Here is a 24831-nt window from a genome sequence, read left to right on the forward strand (position 1 = left end):
GGGGCAGCCAACTCCTTTGATTGCCAGAGAGTCTTCAGGGCAGAGCTGGGCGGGGACGATGGGCCCTTCCCGGCTGCTCTCCCCATGCTAGACATTCCTGCCCCCTCCAGGCCGGCCCAGCACTGTCACCCAGCGTGGATGCCTTGGTGTCTTGCCCTTGCAGCCACCATGCAGACAAGGATCAGGGAGGCTGGAGGCCAGGCCCGCACCAGGGGAGAACTATGGAGTTTGGCCCAGGCCCACCTTCCTTCCCCTGGCCCCAAGCACTGGGAGGGTGGGGCAGCTCACCTGAGGTCTCACCTGGCATTGCCCCGAGGCCACCCCAGCCTCCCCGATGGTCGGTCGAAGGCGCAGGGTGGCTGAGCTGGCAGGGGCTCCTGAGGTCGGCCCAGGCCCCAGCAAGGCTGAGGCTGAGGGGGCAGGGCTGACCACAGAGACCGGGACCTGGGCCAGCACCGTCGGGGAAGGGGGCAGACGGTGGAGGTGGCCAGGCTCCTCCCGACGCTTATGCTATCACGGGGTCCACAAGCTTCAGGGCCCCCAGTCAGCATCCTCCAAAGACGGGCTGGGGCAGGGGCCCCTGGGGTCCATGGAGGCTGGTTTGGTGAGCCTGGCTGTCCTCTCGGGCAGTGCTGGAGCTCCCAGCTGCCTTGTGAGTCATGGGGGTGGGGGCCGTATTTGGCTGAATCCCAGAAGGGCAGGTGGGACACAGGTGGCCTTGTCCTGGCCTAGCCCAGAAAGTCGTGGTCCCGGAGACAGTGGCTGTCCAGCCCCCGACACCATGTGAACTCCCCACTCCCGGCAAATCCCACCTACGGGCAGGCCCGTCTCCACCCAGATCCGGACGGCTGCCCTCTCCTCTGCATGGGTGTCTGCGTCCCTCCCTCAGTGCCCCACGCCTCTGTGTCCTTCATCCCCATAACCCAACGCTGACAGGAGGGAGGAGGTAGGAGCAGGATGGGGCTGGAGAGGGGGGAGGGGCTCTGAGGGGTTAGAAGGAGAAGGACGTGGTGGGGGTGGGGCTTAGACGGGCCCTGGCTGCATCTATAGCCCAGGGGCTGCCTCCTGGATGCACTCCAGGTCCCGGCCTCATCCCCAGTGGCCCTGGAGCTGCTCTGTGCCATGGGGCAGAGGCAGCCCCTGACCATCCAGCCTGGCTGCTGTAGCTGGGTGCTGCCTGGGCTGGAGGAAGCCGGAGACTGCTTGCTCCTGACCACCAGCTTACTGTCCCTACCATCCCGTCTCTTGGGTGGCTGGCACCTGTGGAGGCTGGCAGCCTCAGTTCTGATTCCCGGGCAGGAGGAAACGGGGAAACGGGATAAGAGGCCCTTTGAGATTCTGGGCTTGTCATCAGAAGAGGCCAGCATTGCCCTGGGTCATTCCACACCTGGCCCTTTGTGGGGACCAGCTGGGGCTGGAAGAGGATGGTCCCATGTTCCGGAAGCTTCTCGAAGGATGGGCCGCCTGGTGGCATGCGCTTCTGGGCCAGGGCTGGGCGGGAGGGAGGGCAGAGGCCGGGGAAGTATGCTGGACACTGAGGGCGCCGGGTCCTCTCTGCCACCTCCCTGATCTTCCCAGCACAGCTGTGCTTGGCGCCCCCGCAATCACAGCAGAGAGGTAGGGGTGAGCCGTCCCTGAGTCAGCCCAGGCAGCCCGCCCTCCCTGCGTCCTCTACTCACAGGCCTTGTCTTTCAATCGGTATCAAGTGGATGGGAGACAAATTCGGGAGCAAAGGATCCCGAGTAGCCTATAAATCACAGTAACGACCATTCAGATTAAATCAGTTGCTGTAATAGAATCAATCCAGCTGAAGCCGCTGGTATCCCTGTTTCATGCCCCCTCCAGCCGCTGGTGGGAGAGGGGCTGATCTGAGTTTCCTCCGGTGACCCCTCCAGGCCTGGCCTACAGGCTGGGAAGACAGGCTGGGCCGCCCAGGGCTCCGGAGCCACCAGACATTCCTGCTGTCCTCTTTCTTTTCCAGACAGTGGACTTAGACCAGAGGAGGCCCAGAAAGACGCCTGTGCCCAGGGCGGTTCAAAAACCATCAGACAGATCAGGAGCCTCACCCAGAGCCAGGATTCCAGGCTGAGCAGCCGCGCCCGGGGCAGGACTGGAGGCTGGGCCATGGCCCCAAGTCCCCGAGCAGCTGGGCGGTGTCCAGGGCATTGGTGTCCAGCGGGAGGCCCTGCTGAGCGCTCGGGGTGTCCGAGGCTGGGCCCCTGGCTCCCTGCAGAGGCCCTCGCTCTTCCGGCCTCAGATCCTGGCTTGCGCTCTGAATGCTGGGCCAGGTGCACACCTGTTCTGGAGCCCGCGCCTCTCGCTCTTTTTTTTCCCTGAGATGCAGTCTCGCGCTGTTGCCCAGGCTGGAGTGCAGTGGCGAGATCTCGGCTCACGGCAACCTCTGCTCCCTGGACTCTCCTGCCTCAGCCTCCTGAGTAGCTGGGATTACAGGCACACACCACCATGCCCTGTTAATTTTTTTTCCAATTTTTAGTTGAGACGGGGTTTTGCCATGTTGGCCAGGCTGGTTTCCAACTCCTGACCTCATGATCCGCCTGCCTGGGCCCCCTAAAGTGCTGGGATTACAGGTGTGAGCCACCGCGCCCGGCCAAGTACAGACTTTTCCTAATGCACACGCTGGGAGAGCTCACCACGTAGAGACACTGACTCAGACAACAACTAAAAAATATTGTTTATTAAAATGAAGTCCCTTGAGCCAAGAAGTTGCAAAATGTTAGTAAATTTAACTAGTGACTGTAACACAAAACCTAGTAAACAAAACAAAATGAACTTGAGACTCAACAGGCCCTCCCAAGATGGCGGGAGGACTCCGCGGGGGCCTGGAGGATGTCACAGCCTGTCGTGGCCTTGGGGGATCCGTGGAGTGAAAAGCTATAAACTTGGTTGGAAAAAAAAAAGAACTGCAGATTTTATAGCATTTAAAAATGTTGGCTGGGCACGGTGGCTCACGCCTGTAATCCCAACACTTTGGGAGGCCAAGGTGGGCGGATCACAAGGTCAAGAGTTCAAGACCAGCCTGGCCAACATGATGAAACCCCGTCTTCACTAAAAATACAAAAAAAAAAAAAAGAAAGAAACTAGCTGGGTGTGGTGTCGCATGCCTGTAGTCTCAGCCACTCGGGAGGTTGAGGGAGGAGAATTGCTGGAACTCAGGAAACAGAAGTTGCAGTGAGCCGAGATCACGCCACTGCACTCCAGCCTGGGCGACAGATCGAGACTCCATCTGAAAAAAAAAAAAGTGAAAGGTTAGCTGGGCACGGCAGTGACACGTGCGTGTGGTCCCAGCGACTTTACAGGCTGAGGTGGGAGGATCGCTTGAGCCCAGGGGTTCCAGACCGGTCTGCGTAACTGTAGAAAATAAAAATACGAAGTTCCTCTTCAAAGTCTTCCTGTTAGTTCATTATAAATAATAGCTTTTGAAGAAGTTAATTTACTCCAGACCCTTCGCTAATACTGCTGAACAGCTGTTAGTCATAACACAGAAATGCACATCCAGTGTCCTTGGTTCTCAGAATGTCACGTAGATGTTTGCCCTGGCAAGTCTGGGATCCTAGCTTGTTTCCCTTCCTTATGCGGAAGTAGTTTTGCCTCTCTAGGCATTCCTGAGTGACCCCCTTTTCCGCTGTTGCCCGCTGCCTGTGCCTATTTAGGAAAGTCGTAAGTGGTCAGCCAACCGGGCGCAGCCTCGACTGTGAGTGGGATCAGGACACGGCGGCAGGGTGGGTGTGTTCCATCTGAGCGGCCCGGCCTGCTTCGTTCCGTGTACTCTTGTGGCAAACTGCGGTTGACTGTACCCTTTCTGCAGAAAGCAAAGCTGCCTTGCTGTGAGAAAACGCATATTCGGGGGCTGCTGCTTTTGCGGCAATGAAAATTTACATGTAACAGCAACAAATTGAGGCTGTGTTGCTATAAATTAAAAAAAAAAAATTAGCTGAGGCGTGGTGGCACACGCTTGTCCCAGCTACTCAGAAGGCTGAGGCAGGAGGCTTGCTTGAGCCCAGGAGTTCAAGGCTGCAGTGAGCTATGATTGCACCACTGCACTCCAGCCTGGGCGGCAGAGAAAGACCCTGTCTCAAAAAAAAAAAAAAAAAAAAAAAAAAATAGCCGGCCCTGGTGGTGCCTGAGGCCGGGAAACCAGCGAGGTGGACCCACGTCCTGCAGCAGGAGGGCTCAGGGCCCTGGAGAGCAGGGAGAGGAGGGGATGCCCACGGGAGTTCCTGAAGTCAGAGGCGGAGGAACAGGGTGAGAAAAGACAGAGAACACCTGCAGCTGAGACGCCCCGCAGAGCTGAGCGGAGAGCGCAGACTCCGCCGAGTTCCCGGACAGCAGAGACGCGGGGCGACTGTGGGTCAGTAGGTCTGAAAGCCAGCGCGGGGTGTATGCAGGCCGCCCAAACTGTCTCAGAAGTAGAAATCTTGAGTAAACCTCAGCCCTAAGGAAACCGAATCTGCAATCGGACACCCCACTTCCTCCACAAAGAGGCCTCGTCCTGTGGTCGCAGACGCCAATGTATCCACCCTTCAAAATCCTAAATAAAACGTAGGTCCTGCACCCACACCCCAGGCAGGAAGCGTGTTGGAATTCAGCTTTCCCAGCGTTGTAAAGGCACGTGGCCCACAGGGCTCTGAGACCCCTGAGCTGAGCCTCTGTCCGGGGTTGCCACTGAGGCCTCCGGAAACAGCGGATAGGGCTGTCTCCACACAGCCTGGGCTTCTTGGACAAATTAATTTACTGCAAACATTAAAAAACAAAACACCCTTTGATTTTCAGAGCTTTTGGGGTTTTGAAATTGGAAATAAGATTCCAAGACCTGGAGCAACAGTCAGATTAAATATAATAATTCACTCTCCACACGCACACACACAACCAAGCAGGGTCCGTCCCAGGAGCAGCAGGAAGCCCTCCAGGAGTTCATCCTAACGGAGCGAAGACGAAAAGTATCACCGATTTAGTAGAAACGAGACATTTCCGCGGAACCATCAGCAGCTAGGCATGGCGGCGGCTGAGTCAGCCCGTTGCCCACCGCTGGCCTCAAGGAAGCTTTAACAAGGAACATGAAGCTGCTCTTGGGATTCAGATGGAGGCGGGGGCTGGGCGTGCTGCCGCGCTGTGATGCACAGCACTGTGCTTGAGCCTCGGAGCTTGTCAACACGGGCGACCAGCCTGGGCAACATGGTGAAACCTGTTTCTACAAAAAATACAAAAATTAACCAGGCGTGGGGGCAGGCGCCTGTAATTCCAGCTACTCGGGAGGCTGAGGCAGGAGAATCGCTTGAACTGGGGAGGCGGAGGTTGCAGTGAGCCAATATCGTGTCACTGCGCTCCAGCCTGGGTAACAGAGCAAGATGCAGTCTTAAAAAAAAAACAAAAAGAGAAAAAAAAGTAAAGGACCAGGAACAGCTCAGACCGTGCTGTGGAGGAAACCAGAGGGGGTGCCCCGTCCTGCCAGACTCCAAGGCCTCGGAGAAGCTACGGGAGGTGGGAGGAGCCCAGCCTGGAGACAGGGACTTGGACCAGGCAGGGTTGGGAGCAGGGGGCACGGGGGCACAGGGGCAGTGCGGTGGGGAGAGAAGGGCGACTCGGTGAACGTGCAGGGCTGCACTTCACACCACGCACAAATGCATTTCCAGTGAACTAACGGCTTCAGTGAGAAAAGCTAAGCTTTGTAACGTTTAGAAGAACTACGTGAAAATGTATTTAAAAGCTTTGAGTAAGAAATGCTTTTTTTAGGACAAGATCCCAAAAACCCAAACCATAAGAAAGTAGAGATTAATGCATTTGAATATATTAAAACTTAACAATTCTGCACATTGATCAATAGAACAAATGAAGCCAAAGGCCAGCCACGTAACCCACGTACAATCACGAGAAATAGCGACCAGCCAACAGGAAATGGGCAAAGAACCGGAACAGGTGACCTGCAGAGTAAGAAAACCAAATGGCCCAGAAACAGAGTGGCGATGTCCCCGCTAGCTGGTCATCAGGGAAATGCAAGTTCAAATCAGAAGATTCCACCTCACACTAAGCACCGAGGCGAGAACCGAGCGGCTGGCCAGGGGCTGCTGACCTGTTGGTGACATGGAGCGTCTCACCCCCGCCGTGCACAGCCTCCTCGGACGGCATCAGGCAAAGCTGAGCACGTGGAAGGCATCTGGGCCTATGGTCCGGTGACTCCACTCGCAGGAATGTTTTCTGGAGAAATTCTTCCACTGTGCAAGAGGCCGCACCTGCGGCTTTGCTCTTGGAAGGGGAGCGTCCAACCGCTGGGGTCAGCGTGCGCCCCACAGGGCGACCGAGGACGACCAGGTGAGGGAGTCCACGTGGGAGCCGGAAACATCCCTCACAGAGGACCCGAGCTCTGCCAGACGTGCCAGCACTGAAACCTAGACCCACAACACCACGCACGCATCGGAGCCCTGTGAGCGGCCAGCCCCATGGGCTGGGAGGGCGCCCACCTGGTGAGAGCCAGAGGCTCAGGAGGCCGGAGGGCTCAGGCTCCATGAACCTGGCGGGGAGGTGCACGGGGTTGGCCGTCATCTCTCTTCTGTCCTCGATGTTTAAAATGGCTTTAAAAAATGTTCTTAAGCCATATTAGTAGATTTCACTGTCCTGGGGACAGCAGAAGCGGGACGTGAACACATGAGCTTCCTTGCAGACTGGGAGGGGCCGTGTGGTCCCCGCCGGAGGATTAGAAAGCGTGAGTCCACCTGGGCCCACCTCCCCACATCCCAAGCTCAGCCTGGGGCCAGCTCTGCCGGCTCCCATGGGCCCTTGAGGCTGCTCTGATCCTGCTGTGGCTGTCACCAGATGCTGGGGCCTGGGGCACCCGCACCTGGAGTGTGGCTCTGAGGCCAGCTCTGTTTATGGACACGTGTGTCTGTGCGTGTATGTTTGTGTGTGTGTGCATGTGTGCAGGCGGACAGTCCATTCACCTGGCACGAGGTGTCGTCTTTTTTCCAGCTAAGAGGCGGCTGTTCCCCATCGAAGTGGGAGTGCCAGGCACGCCGGGCACGCGGCTGATGCGGTAAAGATGCCACGTGCTGCTGTCTTAATGGGCTTGGCTGCGAGACCGGGGAGAGCTGGCAGGTGGACATGAGGATTGATGACTTTGTGACCTGCAGCCATTCTGGGATAACTGAATGGTTGTGAGCGACCAGACTGTCAATGAAGGACGCGTCCTGTGAGCTGATGACGACGGGCTGCCTGGGTGGGCACTGGATCATGCTTCAGAGGACCAGGGCTGTGGCTAGGGCCACCACAGGTGAAGGACGCCAGATGTGCCCCCCCCCACCGCACCCCGAGCCTGAGCCTGGGCCGCCCGACAGCGCCCCCACGTGGACACACGCACATCCTGCACCCACGCCCCCATGTGGACACACGCATGTCCCCACAGGCAGGTTCACGCCGGAGGCTGCAGGAAACCCAGTCACCAGCACACACGGCGACTCCGTCTCATTCCTCTGTGACGCGGCCGCGCGTGTGCGACGTGCTGGACACACACTTGCCGATGTCACACACACACGCCCATGTGCCCCAGGGAATGAAGCTAGGAAGGGCGTCCCCAGAGAGGCTGCATCGCACATGGCAGACGCACAACAGGGCAGCGGGGGAGCGTCCAGCCCAGGATGGTCAGGGCCTGGCTGGCGGAGCCTGGGGCCCTGCACCTACCCTGTGCTCCTGAGGTCCTGGAAGCACAGTGGGTTTTGAAGATGCGCTCGCTGGCCTGTAGGCACCAAGCTCCATCCATCCCAGCTGGTCAGGGACTGAGGGCAAGACGAGGACCCCCTGCTGAGCCTGCAGCCTGCCCTGGGAGCTGGGCTAGAAACCTTCTGAAACGTGACTTCATGGGACCCTCTCATGCCCTTGCACGAGTGCCCCTTATTCCTGTGTCACGGATGAGGACACAGGCCCTGAGTGGCCGAGGGACCCATCGGGGGCAGGGCTGGTGCCGGCTGTCCCACTTTAAAGACTTGCCACAGCTTGGGACCCACGGAGGGAAGGTGAGGGGACAAAGGGCAGAGCTGGGCCCTGGGGCAAGGCCAGTGGCAGCGCCAGGCTCCTGGACACAGCAGATGGCCCCAGGGGACTGGCCCTGCCCCGCCTGACCAGGTCTCGGGAGTTCAGGGTCTCCATCCAGTCAGACTGCGGACCAGTCGGCTGCCAGCCAAGGCCATGGGACACCCTCCTTGAGACTCTCAGGGTGAGGCTCAGCTCCTGATGACCGAGTGGCCTCCGCAGGGCACTCCCTCCCCAGATCTGCCTGGCTCAATGCACATCCATCCTGGGCCCTCCCGGCCTTACCTGGCCAAGCCGTGGCTGTGCCTGCCTGCCTGGACCTCTCCCTCCTGACTGGGTGCGTTCTGCAGACAGCAGCATCAGTGCTGCACGGAGGGGCTGCGGCCCGATGCCCACAGCACGCACCACATCCGTAAGCTGCGCCCAGTCCAGCCTGGTGGCTCCTTGTGTGAGCCGGAGCTTGCGGCCAGTGCCACAGAGGGGACAACCTGGGGCTCTGACCCCAAGCAGAGGGGACAACCTGGGGCTCTGACCCCAAGCAGAGGGGACAACCTGGGGCTCTGACCCCAAGCAGAGGGGACAAACTGGGGCTCTGACCCCAAGCAGAGGGGACAACCTGGGGCTCTGACCCCAAGCACAGGGGACAACCTGGGGCCTTGACCCCAAGCAGAGGGGACAACCTGGGGCCTTGACCCCAAGCAGAGGGGACAACCTGGGGCCTTGACCCCAAGCCCATGGTTCCCACGTCGCCCTCAACTCAGCTGCCTCAGCTGCTCATGTGCAAAGCTGGCTGTGCGCCGCCTTCAGCAGGTGTGAGAACCTTGGGAAGGCACCTGCAGGGGTGTCTGGGCCGGGCGGGCGCCTGGAGTGTGCAGGTCAGCGTGTGCTGCGTGTGTGGGGAACGGCAGCAGTACCCTCCGCCCACCCTCAGACCCGGGACCCGCCCCTTCCCTGCACCTGTGTGTGGCACCTGCGGGTTTCCTACTCAGAGAGAGGCAGATGGGTCCCACGCCGCTACCGTGCGTGTCCATCCCGCGGCAAGTGTGACCCCAAGCCTTGTTCACGGCTGTGCTGGCAGCTGGCAGGGAACGCCATGGCCGCTGTGGGTGACGGATCATGAGCTGCAGTCGCAGGTGTTCATTCTCCAGTGACCTCATCCCTCATACGGCTGCTCACTGCGGCAGAGGCACGTGGGGCGTGATCGTTGATACTGACCCATTTGGTGAGCTGCTCCTCTGCCATGTCGACGTCTTCCATGTGTCAACACAGGGTCCACTTCACTCTCCCAGGCAGAGGGCTGCACTGATCTCCTGCTCTGTAGCCAGGGAGGAGGGACAGAATTGATGCTTAGGGCCCATGAAGCCAGGCTCTGGGCCTCTGGGGAGTGAGAGTCTGGTCCGGCTCAGGAAGGTTCTGGAAGGGCCACTGCGAGCAGCCGCAACGGTGCACGAGGACCTCGCAATGAGAGGAGCCTGAGTGACTCCCACCTTGATCAGAGGCACCGTGTGTGGGAAGCCAGGGTCTGAGTGCAGCTGCCCCCACAAGCAGCGACCACTGGCCTGGCAGAGCACAGCCTGAAGAGGGGGAGGAGGGAGGGAGGGACTGGTGTGCACACAGGGGCCCGTGTGCACGTGTGTATATATGCAGGCCTGTGTGCAAGACATACATGTGTGTGGCGTATGCAGGTGAGACATAGATACACATGGGCATGCAGGTGTGTGAGATATATACACGTGGGGCATGCAGGTATGTGGGATATATACACGTGGGGCATGCAGGTGTGTGATACACGTGGGGTATGCAGGTGTGTGGGACAATACACGTGGGGCACGCAGGTGTGTGATACATACACGTGGGGCATGCAGGTATGTGAGATATATACACATAGGGCATGCAGGTGTGTGATATATATACAAGTGGGACATGCAGGTGTGTGGGATATATACACGTGGGGCATGCAGGTGTGTGAGATATATACACGTGGGACATGCAGGTGTGTGGGATATATACACGTGGGACATGCAGGTGTGTGAGATATACATACACGTGGGGCACGCAGGTGTGTGAGACATACATACACGTGGGACATGCAGGTGTGTGAGACATACATACACGTGGGGCATGCAGGTGTGTGGGATATATACACGTGGGGCATGCAGGTGTGTGAGATATATACACGTGGGGCATGCAGGTGTGTGGGATATATACACGTGGGGCATGCAGGTGTGTGGGATATATACACGTGGGGCATGCAGGTGTGTGGATATACACGTGGGGCATGCAGGTGTGTGAGACATACATACACGTGGGGCATGCAGGTGTGTGAGACATACACGTGGGACATGCAGGTGTGTGGGATTTATACACGTGGGGCATGCAGGTGTGTGAGATATACACGTGGGACATGCAGGTGTGTGAGATATATACACGTGGGACATGCAGGTGCGTGAGACATACATACACGTGGGGCACGCAGGTGTGTGAGATATATACACGTGGGACATGCAGCTGTGTGAGACATACATACACGTGGGACATGCAGGTGTGTGGGATATATACACGTGGGACATGCAGGTGTGTGGGATATATACACGTGGGGCATGCAGGTGTGTGAGACATACATACACGTGGGGCATGCAGGTGTGTGGGACATAATACACGTGGGGCATGCAGGTGTGTGAGATATATACACGTGGGACATGCAGGTGTGTGGGATATATACACGTGGGACATGCAGGTGTGTGGGATATATACACGTGGGACATGCAGGTGTGTGGGATATATACACGTGGGACATGCAGGTGTGTGAGATATATACACGTGGGACATGCAGCTGTGTGAGACATACATACACGTGGGACATGCAGGTGTGTGGGATATATACACGTGGGACATGCAGGTGTGTGGGATATATACACGTGGGGCATGCAGGTGTGTGAGACATACATACACGTGGGGCATGCAGGTGTGTGGGACATAATACACGTGGGGCACGGAGGTGTGTGAGATATATACACGTGGGACATGCAGGTGTGTGAGATATATACACGTGGGACATGCAGGTGTGTGAGATATATACACGTGGGACATGCAGGTGTGTGGGATATATACACGTGGGACATGCAGGTGTGTGGGATATATACACGTGGGGCACGCAGGTGTGTGAGATATATACACGTGGGGCACGCAGGTGTGTGAGATATATACACGTGAGGCACGCAGGTGTGTGGGATATATACACGTGGGGCACGCAGGTGTGTGAGATATATACACGTGGGACATGCAGCTGTGTGAGATATATACACGTGGGGCATGCAGGTGTGTGAGATATATACACGTGGGACATGCAGCTGTGTGAGATATATACACGTGGGGCATGCAGGTGTGTGAGATATACATACACGTGGGGCACGCAGGTGTGTGGGATATATACATGTGGGACATGCAGGTGTGTGAGACATACACGTGGGACATGCAGGTGTGTGGGATATATACATGTGGGACATGCAGGTGTGTGAGATATATACACGTGGGACATGCAGGTGTGTGGGACATATACACGTGGGGCATGCAGGTGTGTGGGACAATACACGTGGTGCACGCAGGTGTGTGAGATATATACACGTGGGGCATGCAGGTGTGTGAGATATATACACGTGGGACATGCAGGTGTGTGAGATATATACACGTGGGACATGCAGGTGTGTGAGATATATACACGTGGGACATGCAGGTGTGTGAGATATATATACGTGGGACATGCAGGTGTGTGAGATATACATACACGTGGGGCACGCAGGTGTGTGAGATATATATACGTGGGGCATGCAGGTGTGTGAGATATATACACGTGGGGCATACAGGTGTGTGAGATATACATACACGTGGGGCATACATACACGTGGCGCACGCAGGTGTGTGAGATATATATACGTGGGGCATGCAGGTGTGTGGGACATAATACACGTGGGGCACGGAGGTGTGTGAGATATATACACGTGGGACATGCAGGTGTGTGAGATATACATACACGTGGGGCATGCAGGTGTGTGATACACGTGGGGTATGCAGGTGTGTGAGATATACATACACGTGGGGCATGCAGGTGTGTGGGATATACACACGTGGGGCATGCAGGTGTGTGAGATATACATACACGTGGGGCATGCAGGTGTGAGATATACATACACGTGGGGCACGCAGGTGTGATATATACACGTGGGGCATGCAGGTGTGAGATATATACACGTGGGGCATGCAGGTGTGTGGTATATATACACGTGCGACATGCAGGTGTGTGAGATATACATACACGTGGGGCACGCAGGTGTGTGGGATATATATACGTGGGGCATGCAGGTGTGTGAGATATATACACGTGGGCATGCAGGTGTGTGAGATATATACACGTGGGACATGCAGGTGTGTGAGACATACATACACGTGGGACATGCAGGTGTGTGAGATATATACACGTGGGGCATGCAGGTGACACACGTACCTGTGGGATATGCAGGTGTGGGGGACATACATGTGGGGCACGCAGGTGTGTGACATACACGTGGGGTATGCAGGTGTGAGACACGTACACGTGGGCACGCAGGTGTGACATACACGTGGGGCACGCAGGTGTGAGACACATACACGTGGGGCATGCCCACTTGCACCGATCTGTTACTGACTCAGTGGCCAGCAACAAGCTGCTGTTCTGCACAAGAACCTCCTCCCACCTCCCAGCAAACGAGGCCAGAAGCTTTGACGTGAAGGCCCGGGAGCTGCGGCTCCTCCGGGTTGGTGCCCACAGTGCTTGCCTGGCTCCCTGCTGTGCCTGGCGCTGCTCCCGACCCTGGTGCCACAGGACAGAGTCCAGGTGGGAGGGAGGCATGGGTGTCGCAGTCTCCATGAACAGGACTTGAAGGGAACAAAGCCCCCACTCCCCAGTCAGTGCTGGAACGGCCCCGAGAGAGCAGCAGCCTCAGTTCAGAGTGGGGAAACTGAGGCGGAGCAGGCTCAGGCCGTGTTGGGCCTGGACACCGGGGAGGACGGCGGCCCTTGGGTGGGAATGTGGTCCCAGCTTAGCACTCCTGAGCTGCCGGGCCTGGCTGCCCCGCAGGACCTCTCGGCCTCAGCGGACCTGCCAGCCTAACGCCTGGGCTGCTGGCCCCGGCCCCATCTGTTGAACGAATGGAGGAGGCAGGAGCTGAGCCCATGTCCTCCCTCCCGGGGAAGGCGCAGGCTGAGGGAAGGCAAAGGGCGGCAGGGGCCTCACCTGGCCCCTGATGAGGACAGGCCGAAAGGACGGTGTGGCGGCTCCCACAGGCTGCGTGTGGGACGTTCCTGCCAGCAGCAGGCATGGTGCCACAGCTTCGGGAGTCCCGCCACCCCCCGGGCCTGAGAGAAGCTGGGCCACTAGTCTGGGAGCAGCTCCTGACAGTACCCCCGTGTCTGGCTGGGGTCAGAGCTGGCTGACTTTTCACGGATTCAAGCTAGCCTCCCAGGAGGTCAAAGGCACCCAGTATGCAGAGAGGGCTTCTGACCCAGCCGGCACCTGCTCCTGGGTCTGAATTGTGTGGTGTGGGGCTGCCCAGCCAGGGACAGGGTGTGTGGGGTAGGCGCTGCCAGCCATGGGGGCTGTGGTATCTGGAGGGACTCAGTCACGGTGACTTAGCTCTAACGGAGCTCCACCTGCGTCTCCAGAGGCCAGGTCAGCACCAGAGGCCAAGACAGGGAATAAACGGGCCTTTAATGGGCTGGGGAGGAGAGGGCGAGTTCCCTCCAGGATGGGCTTGGTCCCGGCTGGCAGAGTGGAGGGGAACCGGGGGCCTAGCCAGGCACTGGCGGACTGTGTGCACAGACGCTGACCAGCCTGGCATAGGGAAGGCTGGAGAGTCACTCGTGACTTCAGGACACAGCATTCCACCGTGTCCTTGGAGCACCATATTCCGCGGCTGCTCGGCGAGCTCCAGGCTCCCTGCGGTCCGTGGCACCGGCAGCGGCAGGTTACCCTGGCTGAGTGTGTGGTATCTACCGTGGCATCGCAGTTTGTGGTTTTGGCAGCACCAAGCTACCCCTGTCATTTTGAAAGGAAGTGATACACACTATCACATAAAGCAAAGGATTATGTAAACTTTTCAGGAATCAGATTTTCAGGGCTAAAGGAGATGCGAATGTAGACTCAGTGGAAGTAAAAATCTTGCTGTGTGAAATCTGACCTTTTCCGAACAGAAGGCATTTCCTTAGCTACTAGCAAGGCCTGGACCCCGCCATCTGGACTGCGGTCTCTGGGTGCCATTCCCTGGGGTCCAGGCCTCTGGCGGGTGGGCGGGCCGCCTTCCCCTGACTGTTCCAGGGTCGGCCATGGGGACGGCACAAGGCCACGTGGTGAGGCAGGAGATCAGGTGTGGTAGGGCTGCGGCCGGGGGTGCCCACCCGTCCTGGAAGGCGGGGCTGGATGCTGCTCTGTGGCCTCACAGGAGCTTGGTGACGACACGCTGAAGTGAGCAGGGGCCCCAGGCCATGCCTGCCTGTCCCTGAGGCTCATGAGCCTGAGATGGGGCTGGTCCCCTGCCCGGCACACTAGCTTATGGCCACCCTTTCAGACGTGCATTCTGAGGGCAGAACGTTCTGGGTAAGTTGAGGCCAGACACTGCTGGGCTGTTGTGGGAAATGCGAAAAAGTTCCTTTTTAAAGTTTCCTTTCTTGTTAAAGAGCAAGTGTGCTAATAACTTTGTTAAGCCCCGTCCTCTGTGGCTGTCAGACGTGCCGTGCTTACAGGCACGTAGTACATTCTGTGTCCTGGTCCTTTAACCAAGACATCTGTGCTGGACGTGCTCACAGGCATGTCCCAGCTCTCCACTGCTTTTACCTGTTTAGAAACGTTCTAAGTCGTTAGCCAGTCGGGTTTTAGTTTAGATCGTGAGGTCTGGCTCCACCAGCAGAGATCAGACACGGCAGCAAGGACGAACCCACGTGCGTAAGGGAGAAATTTGTGTGTTTTCCTTTGCTCATCGTACTCTCGTGGCACGATGGCTGGCGAGGGTCCCCTTCCTGCAGTCCAGGAAGTAAAAATTGCGTTGCTGAAAAATCCTTTGTCTCAGCGCCAATTTTTCTTTTCAGCACCGAGCATCTATTTCCAACAGCTGTGAACGCTACTTCCCAGAGGCTGTGCTCCTGAAAACTGTTCAGAAACTTCTGGATTCTCCATGGTCTCCGTGCGACCCCACTAAGTGCGACGTGGGTGCACCCAACATTCACAACACACCTTCCTGAGGTTTCTGCATCGTTCAAGCCTGTGGGAAAGGCTGGCGAGCCGCAGACATGAGATCAGGGGTGATAGGACAGGTGGGGTTCTGGGTGGAGATGGTGATGGGAGGGAGGGTTCACGGGCTGAGGAGGGGCCGGTGCGGAGACCTGGACAGTCCCTGCGCTGGGGGGTGAGGCGGGGTCCCGGCAGAGCAACCCCAGGGCTGTCCGTCTGCACACTTCCGGTGGCATGTGCCGGCGGACACACAGGACTGTGCAGGGTGGCAGGTGTCCCCACAGCGGGAGCTGCTCTCCTCAGACGCCCGAGACCCGTGGGGCAGGGCTGGCTCTGGGAGGTTTGTGAACCCTCAGCCCCTCCCAGGAGGCCCCCTGGGCACTGCCCAGACCTCCGAGGTGGGCCGGGAGACACTGGCTCTGGGGAGGCTCAGGCATGTACAGTGTGCTGCGCGCAGGTGCAGGCAGGGCAGACGGCATGGGACAGGGCCTTCTTTCCTCCAGTGGAGTCTTTATTTCTTTTTTGGGGGACACCTCGGGGACCCTCCTGGGACCTGCCCTGGAGAGCCCAGCAGTCACAGGGCACTGTGGGGTGGGAGGTGCCTGAGCGTACGGGGCACGCCGCGAAGCTGGTGGTGACCAGGCAAGGGTGGAGTGCGTGGGGCCGGCCACACCGGAGCGTGGCTGCGTCGTACTACACGGCTGAGGTCAGTGGTGACCAGGCCACAATGCAGTGTGGCTGCATTACGCTGCACGGGTGAGGTCGGTGGTGACTAGGCAGAGGTGACACCAGGGACAGGGACAGTCTCCCTAAGCAGCGACAACTGGCCCGAGGCTGGGGCCTCATGAGGTCATTTCATCCCAAACAGTTCATTCTGTGTGCCGTGACTTGCGGGGTTGAGGTTTGACGGAGGCCAGGTCTCCGCCCAGACCCCGTGGTGCTCGGCATGAAGGGGGCGTCTGCCAATCCCTGCCAGACCTCCAGTCCGAGTGCCCAGCCCCTGGCACCTGGGTCATGAGGGGCAGAAGCGCCTGATGAGCTCCTTCTTGTCAGTCTTGCCCATCTGGTTCCGTGGGATCTCCTCCACCAGCACGAGATCCGAGGGCACTGCGTAAGGGGCCAGGACGTCTCTGCAGAGACAAGCACAGCCTGAGGCGTGTGGCCCTGACACTGCCCAGTGGCAGGAACTCAGGCGCCCCTGGGACCCTGTACCTGGCCAGGCACCGTGGCTGTCCTGTGGCCAGGCATATGTACTGGGTGACCATAGCCATCTCTGCCCCAGCAGCCCAGGGGTGGTGACCGCAGGAGGTGGCAGCATGCTGCCATCACTGCTACCACAGAGGCCATGGTGTGTGCAGGCCTTGGGCGAGGTCACCCCTGAGGACAGGGCTGCACACAGTGGCATGCAGGGTGGAGGGCCCCCACACCGGGCCAGGCCTTCCAAGATCCCGCACTGCAGCTGGAACGCCCCGTGTCACCCTATGGCCAGTTCCCCTTCCAGAAGAGACATCTGGAAGGGGTGGGGAGGGGTGAGCAGGCTGGGAGTGGGTGAGCAGGGGCAGGGGCATTTGAGATGGGAAAAGGCCACATGGTTCTGCACACGCCAGCCTGCATAGCAGGAGGCCTCACAGACCCCGCACGGCAGGGACGGCCCCTGAGACTTGACACCTCCACTCAGGGTCCCCTTTCCTCACGGCCAAAACTCAGTGGGTGGGGTCGAGGGCAGGGGGCAGGGATGCGGGGCTGGGATCAGAAGCTGAGACTGTGTGATGCTTGGTGCTCCTCCGTTCACCGTTAAAGAAAGAAGGAAAGGCCGGGCACGGCGGCTCACGCCTGTCATCCCAGCACTGTGGGAGGCCGAGGTGGGCGGATCACCTGAGGTCAGGAGTTCGAGACCAGCCTGACAACATGGTGAAACCCTGTCTTTACTAAAAATACAAAAATTAGCCAGGCGTGGTGGCTCATGCCTGTAGTCCAAGCTACTTGGGAGGTTGAGGCAGGAGAATCACTTGAACCCAAGAGGCAGAAGTTGCAGTGAGCCGAGATCGCGCCACTACACTCTAGCCTGAGCGACTAGAAAAAAAAAAGGAGGGGAGGAAATAAACGAGATTAACTCCCTGAAGGCAGGCGGTCGTGCGGCTGCTGCCCACCAGGTGTGCCTTGAAGGCATCGGCTGCAGCTGACGCACAGGAATGGCCGGCTCAGGGCACGCAGGCTGCACCGAGCCATGTCGGAAAACAAACCCGACCCCTGAATGTTCAGGTTACGAAAAGTCCAGAAACCAAGCATCGTGTTTTCTTGACGCATTTCATGGAGAAGGCACTGCCTGTTGTCCAGAAACGGCCAGAGACCCAGCATGGGCCCCCCGCCCACCTGCCCCTGCCCGAATGCCTCTCAGGACGGAGGAGAGTCGGCCCCGCCTAGCCCCTCACTCCCCAGGGGCAGCTGGCTTCGACCTCAGTGCTGCTGCCAACCTTGACCTCCACATTTTTCTTTTTCTCTCTTTTCTTTCTGAGACAGGATCTCACCGTTGCCTGGGCCAGAGTGCAGCGGCACAGTCGCAGCTCACTGAAGCCTTGACCTCCTGGGCTCAAAGAATCCTCCTGCTGTGGCCTCCCAAAGTGCTCCAGGCACGTCACCACGCCCACCTCCAACCTTCCTATTTCACAGTTACCTAAAACTACTACAGATGTTTACATGGAGGTGTGATTCACACCCAGCTGTCCAATGCACAGTGTGGTGAGGGATGTGCAGTTTTTTTTTTTTTGAGACAGAGTCTTGCTCTGTCGCCCAGGCTGGAAAGCAGTGGTGTGATCTCAGCTCACTGCAACCTCCGCCTCCTGGGTTCAAGCAATTCTCCTGCCTCAGCCTCTGGAGCAGCTGGGATTACAGATGCCTGCCACCATGACCGACTAATTTTTTATTTTTAGTAGAGACGGGGTTTCTCCATGTTGGCTAGGCTGGTCTCGAACTCCTGACCTCAGGTGATCCACCCGCCTCGGCCTTCCACAGTGCTGGGATTACAGGCGTGAACCACTGTGCCTGGCCTGTGTAGGAATTTCTGAAGTTTTATTGAAGCAACTGCCCCCATCTAAGTGGCACCCAGGCTGAAAGGGAACACGGCCGGGTCCCCAGAAGCCCATGCCTGCCTGAGCCTCCCCAGCCTCCGTGTGTAACCAGTGTCTCAACCTCTAACAGTGGACAGACTCTGGTTGAATGAGACTGGGGGGCGGTGGGAAGGGCAGACACCCCTTCCTGGTCACAAGAAGCAAGCGCCAGCAGCTCCCCACTGAGCAGGACGTCATCTGGTGGCTTTTTATAGACGCACTCATCAGGTTCAGGGATGTTCCTTCTGGTTTGCTAAGAGTTTTTTTTTTTTTGAGACGGAGTTTCGCTCTTGTTACCCAGGCTGGAATGCAATGGCGCGATCTCGGCTCACCACAACCTCCGCCTCCTGGGTTCAGGCAATTCTCCTGCCTCAGCCTCCTGAGTAGCTGGGATTACAGGCACGCACCACCGTGCCCAGCTAATTTTATGTATTTTTAGTAGAGACGGGGTTTCACCATGTTGACCAGGATGGTCTCGATCTCTTGACCGCGTGATCCACCCGCCTCGGCCTCCCAAAGTGCTGGGATTACAGGCTTGAGCCACCGCGCCCGGCCTGCTAAGAGTTTTTGCTACAAAAGGGTTCTGAGATTTGCAAATGCTTTTTCTGTATCTATTGAAACATGGTTTTTCTTCTTCGTTCTGTAAATACGGTGAGTTACACAGACCGAGTTTTGAATATGAAAGTGCCCCTCTCTCCCTGGCTTCAGCGCTGCCTGATCATGTCGTGCCGTCTTGGTGTGCGTTAATCAGATGTCATTGCTGATGTTTCGTTAGGGATTTTGTGTGTGTGTCCATCGGGAATCCTGTCCTATCGCTTCCTTGTCCGGCTTTGATTTCAGGACAGCGACGGTCCCGTGAGGGGAGTTAGGAAATGCCCCTCCCTGCTCTGTTTCATCAGAGACTTACTTTGTTGGGTTTGGTTTTATTTTTCACACTAAAGCTTTGATAGAATTGACCAGTGGAGCCTTTGAGGTCGTGTATTTGTTTTACGGTAGTTTAAACGGAGGACTGGAAGTTCACAGATCGGGAACTCGTCCTTTCTTCCACAGTGAAATGGGCAAGCACCGGTCTCAGCCTGAGCTGCGCACAGCGAACGGGGGTTAGGACTGCAGGCGGGGCCGCTGTCACCTGAGCACAGCAAGTGGCCTGGACAGTGAGCGCCCGGCAAGTCCTGGGCTGTGACCGCATGACGGGTGGCCTTCCCGGCCTGGTCCTGCCCCTCACAGGCGGCTTCTCCCCAGCAGGCCCTCAAGTGCCCAGCCCACAGCTTCCTGCCTCAGGGTCTTCTCACACCCACTGTCACTGCCCACACGATGCTGTGTGAGGAGCCTGACTCCAGAGAGATGCACAGAGCAGGGGCGGGCGGCCTGGTGTCCCGAGGAGAGGGCGGCCTGGTGTCCCGGGGAGAGGGCGGCCTGGTGTCCCGGGGAGAGGGCGGCCCTGAGGACAGCCAAGGGCTGAGGAGCATTGGGACTTCAGTTCCTGCACACTTGGACCCTGAAACTCTCCAGCGCAGCTCTGAGCACATGACACCTACCTTTTCTTTCCCACAAGGTGGCTGTTTAACGAAAGCAGCTGCCACTGCAGAGCGGGAGTGCTCCAGCTGTGCCCTGCACACCCGGGCCTCTGTGCTCCCTGCTGTCTGCGGAGCGGGAGTGCTCCAGCTGTGCCCTGCACACCTGGGCCTCTGTGCTCCCTGCTGTCTGCAGACCGGAAGTGCTCCAGCTGTGCCCCGCACACCCGGGCCTCTGTGCTCCCTGCTGTCTGCGGAGCGGGAGTGCTCCAGCTGTGCCCTGCACACCCGGGCCTCTGTGCTCCCTGCTGTCTGCGGAGCGGGAGTGCTCCAGCTGTGCCCTGCACACCCGGGCCTCTGTGCTCCCTGCGGAGTGGGAGTGCTCCAGCTGTGCCCCGCACACCCGGGCCTCTGTGCTCCCTGCTGTCTGCGGAGCGGGAGTGCTCCAGCTGTGCCCTGCACACCCGGGCCTCTGTGCTCCCTGCTGTCTGCGGAGCGGGAGTGCTCCAGCTGTGCCCCGCACACCCGGGCCTCTGTGCTCCCTGCGGAGCGGGAGTGCTCCAGCTGTGCCCCGCACACCCGGGCCTCTGTGCTCCCTGCTGTCTGCGGAGCGGGAGTGCTCCAGCTGTGCCCCGCACACCCGGGCCTCTGTGCTCCCTGCGGAGCGGGAGTGCTCCAGCTGTGCCCCGCACACCCGGGCCTCTGTGCTCCCTGCGGAATGGGAGTGCTCCAGTTGTGCCCTGCACACCCGGGCCTCTGTGCTCCCTGCTGCTATGTTGCCTGATGAGCAAGAGTTCCTGCTCTTTGTGGAGTCACATCTGATGAGCCAAAGCTACCTTCAGAGCTCAGGAGAAGGCGAGTCAGGGTGGAGGCAGGGAGGGTGTGAATGGAGAGGGAACAGAGGGAACAGAACAGAACTGTTCTGAAGGAATCTGCCATAGGTGAGCTCTTCCTCCTGCTCCACCACGTGGGACGTGCCAGCCTCCCCCTCACCTTCCACGGTGACGGTCTCCCGAGGCCTCCCAGCCATGCTTCCTTACAGCCTGCGGAACTGGGAGCCGATTAAACCTGTTTTCTTATAAATTACTGCCTCGGGGACCTCTTTAAGGCAGCAATGGGAGGCAGGCAAATGCCCACGTGGGCAGGGCAGGCCCCACTGAAACCAGCCTTCAAGCCAAACACGGCCTGGAACCTGCAGCCCAGAGCAAGAACTTCTACTCCTGTTTGCCCACTCTTTCCCGACTGTTTCTTTCTGAATAACGCTTTGTAACCAACCAAACGTCCTTTTCCAATGTCACCTACAGCCTGCCCCTCCCCATTCTGTGCCCCCAAAAAGCCTGGACCCAGCCACACCCAACTCTGCGTGGCTAACCACCCTCACGTCTTCTCTCTCTGCTGAGAACTCAGTAAAATTCACCTTCTCCACCCTCCTCACCCATCAAACTGTCAGTGTAACCTCATACTTCTTGGACCCAGGACAAGAGCTAGGGCCGCCCTCACCCCCAGACCACCAAGACCCCACAGATGCCCCTGCCCGCCCCGCCCAGCCCTACCTGGCCCACTCTTTGAGCTCCCTGTGGGACAGCAAGTGTCCTTCTCCAACAGTCACCACAGCAATGACCCGCTGGCCCCATGTCATATCCGGAACTCCAATAACGGCCACATCTGCAGATAGAAGAACAGTATGGGGACGTGGGAACGCCTCAGTGGCACTCGCAGGCTGAAGAGTGCCTGGATGCACAGGGAGTGCTCAGTCTGGCCGCAGCCCTGGAGCCCGTCCTCGGAGAGGGCCACTCCCGTTGCCCGTCCTGGTGCCGGCTGGTCCTGCGGGGAGGGGAGTGAGGGCGGGCTCCTCACGGTGGATCTGGCACTGGGCACTCGCAGGACTCAGCCTTCCCACCCCTGGCTCTCTGCACTCTCCCTCTCGCCCTCCCGCAGGGGCATCACGCAGATGCGAGCTGCGCCCGATCAGGCCTGGGAGCCCCGGTGGGTACGTGGGCGGCGGCTCCAACACTGAGTAGGCTGTGCCCCCATCAGCCCTGTGTGCCCGGGCCACGGCAGGGAGCAGAAGCGAGCGCCACAGGGACCTCTGCCTCATCTGCAATCCTCTAACACGCAGACGTGGAAGGCAGCACCCGTCATCTAGCCCAGCCTCCCGGGCGCAGACCTGGCCACGCACCTGTGATGCTGGGGTGAGCCAGCAGGTGGCGCTCCACCTCCAGGGCGCTGACCTTGTAGCCTCCGGTCTTGATGATGTCCACCGAGGTCCGGCCTCGGATCCAGTACTGGCCGTCCTTAAACACCACGGTGTCCCCTGAGGAAAGGGGGCTCTGGTTACCCCGCACGGCAACCGCAACACAGAAGCAGCCATGCCAGGTAAGCCCACGTTCCTGAAGGTCACGACGTGCATCCCAAGGTGGGACTGAGCCCACGGCATGGGGTCTGCCCCTCCCCACCCTCAGCCGTATGTACCTCCTCCAGGGGCAGGTCAGCAGTGGGCCCAAGGCCTGCCCGGACCAGGAGGTGGCAGAAGCACTGCTGGGCTGTGGGCTGCAGACGCCCTGCATTAGTAAGTCAGCTCAGCCCGTTTCTGTGACAGTCGTCGGTAACCACCAGTCACGGGTGGGATGTGTGGCCTTTTCTAAGCACCAAGCACCCCGCATCAGGGTGCGCGGGGTGAGCCTCGCTCAGGACGGGCGCCAGGGTGCGCGGGGTGAGCCTCGCTCAGGACGGGAGCCAGGGTGCGCGGGGTGAGCCTCGCTCAGGACGGGCGTCAGGGTGTGCTGGGCCACCTGGCTGTGCTGCGCTACTGCTGTAAGGCCCCAGATGGCCTCCCTCGACAGCAGCACACAGGGCCCACTCCTCGTGCAAGCAGGCTCTGGGGGAGGGGCTGAGGCCCATCAGGGCCTGTTGCTGTTTCTCTCAGGTCCATAAAAGCATCCAGGTCAAATATTCAGTAAAACAAGTGAACCAGACACCTCTCAACACCCTGCGGAGGCCCAGCAGTGACTGCCCAGCTCCTCTCGATGGGAGGGGCTCCGAAGCCCACACCGAGGCCCACAGGGAGGGGCAGGCACCAAGGAGGACAGGCCTTTCCTGGTTCCCGGAGCCTCCGCTGGTGTCCACCTCCTGCCCGCCGCACCCGACCATGCTGGTCCCAGAACAGTGGCTGGGCTGCCCCACACTTTCTTCCTCAGGCAAAGCCATGGCCTCTGCTCGTCCCCCGTGAAGTTCCTGGAGCCTCCTGCTGGGAACTGACCTTCCCTGCTGCTTGCTTTCTCAAGTAGCTCAACACAGACGGCACAAGCCACCGAGGGTGGGGAGCCCGGGAGAGCGGCTGCAGCCTCGGAGCCTGCACTCCCGGCCCGAAGCTGTCTCACGGCACATGGGTACAAGGTGCGTGTGCAGCCTGGGAGGGCACGGTACACGTCTGTGAGCGTGCACAGGCACACGTGTGTGCCTGCGGCCGTGGGAGCACGCGGTGCGTGTGAGAGCAGTGCTGAGGCCTCACCCATGCTTGCACACACCCTGCAATCCACAAGGGTTATTAGCTGGAATAAATCATAAATACTTCATTATACATCAAGCTGTTAGACGCAGAAAGGCCTCATCCATCACCTTGCCACTCCTCGAGACCCACGGTGCGCTCCTCAATCTATTAAACAAGACGGATGGGTGTGCCCCGGTGGGCTTCGGGCCCATTTATGGAGTGGAGGGCTGGGCGTTCAGGCAGGACCCTCCCCAGCTCTGGAACTCTGTGCTGACGGGAAGCAGAAGAAATGAAAGGATCCCCACCAGGAGGTGAGCACGCTGTGGCCCTGGGGGAGCCTGACTGGGTGGCTGGCTGGAGGGCTGTTGGCAGGGGTGGACAAAGCCTGTCCCGAGTCCCGTGGGGCCCAATGTGGCTCGTGCTCCTGCTGTGCAGCTTGGCTCCACGTGTCCCCTCTGGACCAGACAGCCACCGGTCTTCCAGCACCATCTCTTAATTGCACCAAGCCACTCCGTCCAGGCTGCTCCTGCTCCACAGCTGCTGACACCTGTGCCCAGGGCCCCCCACGCAGCTTCTGACGCAGGTCCCCATGCAGCAAGGAGCTGCTGGCCTGCTCTGGTCCTGCCGGAGGCCACACTGCCTGCACCCAAGGCTGCCGAGTGCCTGGCACCCTCTCAAGCTGCTCTAAGTGTAACTCTCCAGGGGCCCAGTGTCATCACAGCATGATACATGGGTGCATGTCCTCAGGACAAAGATAGAATCCCAGGTCTGCAGGAGGTGCTGAAGGGGTCACCCCTGGGCTGTACGTACACCCCACACTGGGCCAGTGGGCGACAGAGGCTCCCAGTAGGGCTGGGCCATCGGACACGGCTGAAATCTCTCTGCTCTCCAGGGGCCCCTCCCCATGCTGCCTGAGCCCAAGGGTGTGGCTCCGGTTCTGAGGTGCGGGACACAGGCTGTGGGGAGAGGGCATGGTGTGTGCAGAGAGCATCCTGTAGGAACAGTGGGGGGAGGAAGAGGTGCTGATGCGGCAGGGAGAGGCGCTGACTGGGGGACGGGGGAGGAAAAGGCACTGATGGAGGGCGGGAGGCGGGCAGGAAAGCACTGACCCAGCAGCGGCCCAGACGGACCTCGAGGGAGAGCTGCTGATGAAAGCGACCATTCCTAAAAGGCTCCATCACCTGACTGCAGTTAGGAACCTTCCCTACCTGCAAAGTCACAGGAAGACCAGGGGTGTGGGGGAGCAGTGGGAGGGGGTGTGAGGCCATGATGGCCGCTTGAGGCAGCCACGAGGTGAGCTATGGCGGGTCTGCGCAGGAGTGGGTTGGTAGAGAGCTAAGCTCACACAGGCACATGCCTTGCGTGTAGAGCCCGGGAAGCTGTCCATGCCCCATGACTGCCCAGTGCCGTGTCCTGGTTCCAAAG

The 24831-nt window shown here is 59.0% G+C and overlaps 1 protein-coding gene across 1 annotated transcript in view; it reads right to left on the reverse strand.

Annotated features, from left to right (window-relative positions):
- Window positions 1-15710: 15710 nt before the first annotated feature.
- ACSF3 (acyl-CoA synthetase family member 3) overlaps window positions 15711-24831 on the reverse strand; it is a 58476-nt gene continuing 49355 nt past the window's right edge. The window contains exons 7-9 of the mRNA XM_012466035.3: window positions 22096-22230; window positions 21470-21581; window positions 15711-16425 (exon numbers count right to left, since the gene is read on the reverse strand). Of these exons, the coding sequence (XP_012321458.2) occupies window positions 16308-16425; window positions 21470-21581; window positions 22096-22230 (365 nt within the window). The 3' untranslated portion in view covers window positions 15711-16307. The remainder of the gene's footprint in view (window positions 16426-21469; window positions 21582-22095; window positions 22231-24831) is intronic.

This window comes from Aotus nancymaae, unplaced genomic scaffold, assembly GCF_030222135.1.
Source record: "Aotus nancymaae isolate 86718 unplaced genomic scaffold, 86718_ANA_hifiasm-v0.15.2.pri h1tg000095l, whole genome shotgun sequence".
Classification (NCBI taxonomy): Eukaryota; Metazoa; Chordata; class Mammalia; order Primates; family Aotidae; genus Aotus; species Aotus nancymaae.